Below are 7,572 nucleotides of genomic sequence, written 5' to 3' on the forward strand. Positions count from 1 at the left end.
ATTAGCCTTCTTCAAGCTCTTAAGGTGGACTCTAGCTCACCTACTGGATAGGAAACTGGTAAAGATCTCTTCGTATCTGTAATGAGGTGCTAAGCCCTGTCCCAGATAAGTTAGATCATAATCACTGGGCTCAAGCACATTAGACATTTTCTAAAGCATCTAGGTGTTTCAAGGAATTGGTGAAGTTGAATCTAAGTATTTATCCTCCCCAGTCATCCATACCACCTTAAGGTGCACAGCTTCTTCCTTTTAATTTTTATTACTTTTTCTTTCTTTCTTTTTTTTTTTTTTTGGTCTTTTTGAGACAGGGTCTCCCTGTAGCCCCAGCTGTCCTGGAACTCACTATGTAGACCAGACTGGCCTTGAACTGAGAGATCTGTCTGCCTCTGCCTCCTGAGAGCTGGGATTAAAGGCATGTGCTACCACGCCTGACAATTTTATTACATTTTTATTTATTCGTGTGTGCATGTGTGTGGTTCTGCATGTGCAGTTCAACAGTAGCCATTACCAGCCAGGCATGGTGATGCCTGCTTGTTATCCCTGTGCTTGGAAGGTGGAAGCAAGAGGAAGGAGTTCAAGGCCATTTTCCAGGTTGAGGTCAGCCTGAGCTACCTGAGGCCGTTTCAAAAAACTGAAAAAAGACCTGAGTATGGTAATACAACAGGCCTTTAATCCCAGCACTCAGGAGGCAGATGCAGGTGGATCTCTGTGAGTTCCAAACCAGCCTGGTCTACATAGGGAGTTCCAGGCCAACCAGAGCTACATAGTGAGATTCTGTCTCAAAACAACCAACCAACAAACAACAACAAAACCCCCCCAAAACAAAATACCAAATAACTCCCCTCCCCACAAAAAAAACCCAAACCAGAACAAACATTAGCACACATACAAAACAATAAAACTGCCATTACTACATTATAGCTATTTTATAGAAGAAAAAGATGATTTTTCAAAAGTACCTCTCATTAACAGGGATATGATAAGGAAAGCTGGTCTCAGTGTGAGGGCCTGCTTCTACAGCCCTCTGCTGAGCCGCCAGGTCTTTACACATGAGTCCCTTGTTCCTCTGGGAGGGTTTCACGTCCCAAGGCCCCTTCCATGTTCTCCCTAGACAGAGGCACACACCCCACTGAAGCTCTCAACCTTCTCCAGAGGCCTCTCACCAGCTATCACTTTAGCAGAGGATATGTTGCCCTCCAAGTGACCATGTGTTTGCCACTTTGGGCTTCACCAGGTCTGCAGGCACAGAACAGACCTTCATGAATGTTGGATTTGTTGAGAGCTGGATGTATAAGTGAGCAAGGCCAAGAATGAGGAACAAACCACTAGCAGGGCTCAGCTGTCAACGTGTGCTCCAGGGCCAACATGCCTGCATCTCTTCCTGCCAGGGCCTTCTAACCAGTCTTCCAAAATTGCTAGTCCCTTGAACCTGGCTCTCCTGTCTCCTTAAAGTCAGCCAGCAGGTGGGGGTCACCTCAGTGGGGCCTGTGCCAGTCACAGCAAGAAACCAGATGTTTCGCCTCCTTAGTCCATTTATTCAACAAAGTCCCCTTGGACAGAGAAGATGATCAGGCATTGTGTTCATTGGTGGGTACAGATGGGAGAGCAGGCCCAGCATGGTTCTGGGCCTCATGGAGCTTGCATTCCAGTGGGGAAGATAATTAACCAAGTCAATGCACAAGCACATTCATACCAACCACGGAAAGAAATAACGGGGACTTTTGGGATGAATGAGTAGTCCGGGAAAGCCTCCTGGAGGTAATACTTAAGCTAAGGCCTTAGGAGCTGAACTGGGCTATGAAAAGGGAAGGGAGAAGCATTCTGGGAACTATATGAAAAGTCCTGAAGGTGATAATGTTGGGGATATAAGGGCAGGTCCCCGAGATGAGGTGGGGTGGGGATAAACGCCAAGCAAGTTTGAGACTAGCAAGACATAAGGATAGAAAATTTGGGTTAGGACCAAAAAAGGAAGAACCTGATATTTTTTTTTTTTGTCTTTTTGAGACAGGGTCTCTCTGTAGTTCCAGCTGACCTGAACTCACTATGTAGACCAGGCTGGCCTTGAACTCACAAAGAGCCTCCCAAGAGCTGGGATTAAAGGCGTGTGCCACCATACCCGGCAAGAACCTGATTTTTATCTTTAGAACAGGGTAATGGAGATCCAGATTTTAGGCCAAATTGATAATTTTTGATCTGTGCATGTCAGGCTCTCTCTTTAGCAGCTCTTGAGAAGTGACTGGAAAAGCAAAGCAGTTAGGGCAGTGATCGTGGGGACAGGAGCCACGGCCAGGCCCAGGCAGTGGCTGTGGGTTTAATCAAACTCTGGACAGATTCCAGGGATATTTAGCAAGTAGAATCTAGTAAAGGTTTCCAGAACTAAACATCTTTATTGCCTGTCTGCAACACACTGCTGTGGGACGAGGGGTCAGGTGTGCCAGGAAGGCTTGGGACTAGAAACAGATGACATGGATACTCTGGGAAAAATACACAGTCACCCGCCCATAGTCTTCTGTGAGAAGCAACCCAAGACAAACCAAGATGCTGAAAGAAGGGTGGGGCCACCTCTGTCTCATCTCCATGTTGTCAACAGACTGTTCTACAATTGGGTACCTGCAGCATGGTACCTGCTTCCCACAGCCCTGAGGTTAAGTAAACACTGAGCTTTTGGATAGGACTGCAGTAAGTAAAACCTTAGTATGCTGAGACTTCTGTCATCTCTTCTGTCTCTCTCCCCATTCCCAGAAGCATGCATGCTGTCTTGGCCTCCCTATGCCCGTCTCCCTCAGTGGGCCAGTGACCTACTCTTCAGTGATGTTATCTCTCCTTGTGGCTGTGCATCCCACAATGGGTTCAATAGGGCAGCAGTATGAGAAATCTAGTTCCTGCTGGGCGTGGTGGCGCACGGCTTTAAGCCCAGCACTTGGGATGCAGAGGCAGGAGGATCTCTGTGAGATGAGGCTAACCTTCTACACAGTGAGTTCCAGGCCTGCTGGAGCTACAGAGAAACGCTGTCTCAAAAAGATCAAAACAAACAAAAAAGAAAGAAAGAATAAAAGAAAGATCTAGCTTCCACTAAGGCAGGCAAAGAAGTCTTTGCCTCTATCTTTCCTCGAGGGACTGGCCTATTCAAAAGAACTTTCTGGGTCACTCAAGTGACCTCTGCCTTCTGCCCCATTTTTCTGAAAAGTCCTTTTCCCCCAGGGCTTTTTCAAACTCTACTTTTGTGCCCACAGACTCCTCACTGCAGCCTCTGGGGACCACCGTTCCATCAAAGGCTGGGGTGGGAGACGCTTTCCAAGGGTGACCCTGAGAGCATCTATAAACAGTGTGGCCTGAGCACAATGCCCAGTTCCAGGTTTCCACAGTCTTGACTTTGTCAGGCATTAACCAGGGTGATCCTGGGGGGATGCTGGGCGGTACTCAGAGGCAGATATGTTTCCACACTTTGTCCACTGACAGGGCAAACCAAAATGTTGATCCAGTCTCTGCTGTTCCACTGGGATTGGTCAGCAGGCCACATATTCCTCTTTTAGAGGAAAGTGGCTGAGACAGGGCTGGGGGAATGAGTTGGCCTCTGAGCAGAGCCAGCTGTGTGAAATCTGGGTGAGCAGGCTCTCAGGCCCTCGACCCACTGAGTGACCTTGAAGGGCCTGGCCGCCTCTGATTCTTCTCCCCCCTACCCCTCCTCAGAGCTATTTTTATCCAGCCTGACAGCCCTTGGCTGTGGCAGCAGTCTGGGCTCTGGGAGCCGGATACAAACCAGGCAGCTCAGACGTCTGGTGCTGAATCCCAAGAGGATACCTCTTGGGGTGCCATTATGTGGGGCCATGGCTCCTCTACACTGTACGCCCCATGGGGAGGGACTATGGCCCTAGAGGATGGTGTTTGAGAGGCAAGGAGCTGGGCTTCTCCCTTTGCTCAGCCCTGGCTCCTGCCTGAAGCCCTGTAGGGGTCTGGTGGTGAGGACTCCCCGGCCCCCAAAGCTTTGCTGCTCTGGAGAATCCTCCTGGCCTGGCTTGTCAAGCCCACAGGGAACAAACTGTTAGTCTGTTATCATGTAGATGTTTGAACCTCAGAGGAGAGTAAGAGCAGGTCCTGTTGGGTCTCAATATCCAGGCTTTGGCTGTACTGGAGAACAACAGATCTGTCCTGTGGCTCACTATGATGGGGTGGCCCAAAGAGACTTCTTGGTGACCCCTTCTTCATTTCTGTCTTTGGAAGTGAAGCCGACATTCCAGGCTATTGGTTTGGGATGGCTGAATTCCATCACTGCTTCTGACTTGGGTCTAACATCTTCCTGTGAGCAGCCTGCCTCAGGCCCTGGTATCCTTTAGGTTAAAGCTTCAACTCCAGACCCAAAGTTCATGGGCACTAGGCAGAAGAGAGGTCTGGGCTGAAGGCTTAGGAACATTTAAATCTGTGCCAATGGGAAATAGGACCAAGGCTCTGAGATCAGAAAGGGATACAGGGAAGTCAGGTGGGTGAGCTGGGGTCACGGGTAGTGGGGGGTCCTGACAGATGAGGAAGGTGCCTTCATTTAGAAATCTTTCTTGGAAGCAAAACAGGAAAAGGTGGTGCCATTTTTAGAGCTCCTTGAAACAAAAAGAAACTTCTCGTTCCTAGGAGATGGGTAGGATGGGGAGCCAGCTCAGAAAGCCCCAATTTCAGTGATTTCAGAGACCCAGGAGTGGCAAAGTACTGCCCCTGCAGGCCTCCCAGATGGCCCCATGGGAGATGGACTGGAGATGGGGCCGGCCACATCGTCAGCTGATTTCCCAGCCCTAGGGACCCTGGGGGAGGAAGACGACAGGATGGGGACCATGTGGCTGCTCCTGGCAGCTCTGCTGCTGCGGGTCGTGGGTGAAGGGGCAGGTGGCCTCTCAGGAGGACGGGCCCTCTGGGTGGAAGATGCGTCTCGACTGGGCAACAAATTCCTCCGGGCTGGCAGGATGGTTCCAGTGGCTCTGTGTACTGGTGCTGACCGAAGGGCTGAGAGGGGGTAAGGGGGAGAGGAGGCACCATGAAGAACAGGGCCGGGCACTCTTCCCAGGATGGCAAGCTGGTTGCTCAGGGCTGGCAGCCCTGGACAGCTATGGAGGAAGGACCAGGGCCACACAGGGAAGGCCAGAGCATTGGTGGGTGTGGGTAAAGGCTCCATCTCTGCTGCGTAGCTGTTAAGATGGGACAGAAGGCGAATCCGTACGGGGTCTGCATGACTGCTGGGTCCTTCCAGGACCCCCAGGTACCTGATGACCTCAGTGAGGCACTCCCGAAAACCAATGCTCCGGAAGTCAACTGCCAGGGCTCGGGCATCAAAGAATCCTGCAAAGTGAAGCATCATGAAGACAGGCAAGGTAGGGGGAGAACAGAGACCCGGGGAAGACCTCCTATGTGTTGGACCTGCCCAGCCAGTGTAGCCTACAATGACTTGGGTGACCCTGGGCATGTCCTTTCACCTCTCTGAGCCTCAGTCTTCCACCTGTAAAGTGGGAATAAAAATCCTTATGTGGGAGGGGAGGCAGTGAGTTGTGAGGATCAAAGGAGCTCGCTATAAACTATGCTGCATTGCAAAATGTATTGTTTTTATCACAATTCATGATTAATGCAAAGGAGAAACCCTGTGGCCAATGTAACATTGTTAATCAGACACCTGCTAGATGTGAAAAGACTGAGCATGGAAGGTGTAGAATAACCTCACCCACTGATAGGATGCAGGTTCAGGGAGGGGAGGTGATGACAGCGGCCATCAGAGCTGGAGGGCCAGTTGGAGAAGGTCCTATAGTGTGGTAAAGCAAGAGGTCTTTGGAAGCCACCAGAGCTGGGCTTGAATCACAGCTCTGCCACTTGACTGGCCACCTGACCGTGGATGAATGTCCATAAGACTCAGTTTCTTAGTTTTAAAATGGGGGAGTTTTAAAATGCTGTGCAGAATTGGGAGGGTGAGATAAAATGGTATCCAGAAATGCTCTGTAACAGAAAGGTAGCTACCATTTATACAACTGGCCTGGTATTGATCTGTTTGTCCTCCAACTCAGAAGGCAGTCTAGAATGCAAGGCTACATTCTGGTCCTCCCCAGCTGTCATCAGGCAAGGACTCTGCTTGGTTTGATGTCACTGAGGAACAGCCAGGTGGACAGTACACACAGACGTCCACACCCTAACTGCTGCTCCATACCTGCCTTTCTCTCAACCACCTGGGCAGAAGGAGCAGCACAGCCAGCACCAGCCTCCTGATTGAGTCAGCAAACGACTGGTCCCTGGTTCGTGGCTGAGGCCCCTCAAAGGGATAGCTCAGCAGGGGACTGTAGAGTCTGGTCAGTTGAGGATGAGACCTGGTTCTGCTGGATGTGCAACTATAAAACTATGTAAAAGCCGGGCGTGGTGGCCTTTAATCCCAGCACTCAGGAGGCAGAGGCAGGAGGATCTCTGTGAGTTCGAGGCCAGCCTGGTCTACATAGTGAGTTCCAGGACGGCTGGGGCTACAGGGAGACCCTGTCTCAAAAAGACAAAAAAGAAAAAAAAAAACAAAACTGTACACAGTCCTTTACCTTTTTGTGCTTGCTGTTCTTTTAAAAATATTTATTTACTTAGAGACCTGGTCTCATGTAGTCCAGCCTCCAATTCACTGTATAGTTGAACTCTGAACTTCTGATCCTCCCATTGCCACATTCCAAATGCTAGGATTACAGGCATGTGCCCCTATGCCAGATTTATGCAGTGCTGGGAATCAAACTCAAGGCTTTATGCATGCTAGGGCAGCACTCTACTAGTGGACTACATCGTCACCCCTTAAATTTTTGTTTGCTTACTTATTTTTAGATAGGGTCTCACATAGTCCAGGCTGGCCTGGAACTCACTGTGTAGCCTATGATGGCCTTGAACTCCTGATCCTCCTGCCTCCACCTCCCAAGTGCTAGGATTACAGGTGTGTACCACCACTGTGTTGTGTTGTTCTTTTTTTTTTTTTTTGAGACAGGGTCTTCCTGTAGCCCCAGCTGGCCTGAAACTCACTATGTAGACCAGGCTAGCCTTGAACTCACAGAGGTCCTCCTGCCTCTGCCTCCCGAGTGCTGGAATTAAAGACATGCACCACCACACCCAGTGTGTTCTTTTTTTATCCTCATTAATAACCCTCTCATTATTCCCACTTTAAAGCTGAAGAAACTGAGGGCAGAGAGGATAAACCATTTGTCTAAAGTCACAAAAGTAACAAGCTTCAGAGCTAGACTCAAATCAAAAGCTGGAGCTCTATCTAAACCTCAGCCACAACCCCCTGACTTCTCCATTAGCCCTGAACCAGGGTGGTGAGGACAACTCCACCTTCTGCTTCTTGTGAGAATGAGATAAGTGAAAGTATTTTTAAAAATCTTTTATTATTTTTTATTTTATGTGTATGCGTGTATTGCCTGCGTGTAGGTAAGTGCACCCCTGTTGTGCAATGCCCACCGAGGACAGAAGAGGGTGTTGGATCCCCTGGAACTGGAGTTAGGACAGTTGTTAGCTGTCATGTGGGTGCTGGGAATCGAACCCAGGTCCTCTGCAAGAGCAGTCAGTGCTCTTAACCACTAAGCC

At 49.6% G+C, this 7,572-nt stretch overlaps 1 protein-coding gene across 3 annotated transcripts in view; it reads right to left on the reverse strand.

The window, feature by feature from the left end:
* Positions 1-2,076: 2,076 nt before the first annotated feature.
* Positions 2,077-7,572, reverse strand: part of Heyl (hes related family bHLH transcription factor with YRPW motif like) — a 16,925-nt gene continuing 11,429 nt past the window's right edge. For 2 of the 3 annotated variants that reach the window (XM_008836205.3, XM_029564949.1), the window contains exon 5: positions 2,077-5,322. In XM_008836205.3, the coding sequence (XP_008834427.1) occupies positions 4,649-5,322 (674 nt within the window). In that variant the 3' untranslated portion in view covers positions 2,077-4,648. The remainder of the gene's footprint in view (positions 5,323-7,572) is intronic. The other variant, XM_017798940.2, reaches the window with a different exon arrangement.

The sequence above is a fragment of the Nannospalax galili genome, unplaced genomic scaffold (genome assembly GCF_000622305.1).
Source record: "Nannospalax galili isolate Female #2095 unplaced genomic scaffold, S.galili_v1.0 scaffold5238, whole genome shotgun sequence".
Classification (NCBI taxonomy): domain Eukaryota; kingdom Metazoa; phylum Chordata; class Mammalia; order Rodentia; family Spalacidae; genus Nannospalax; species Nannospalax galili.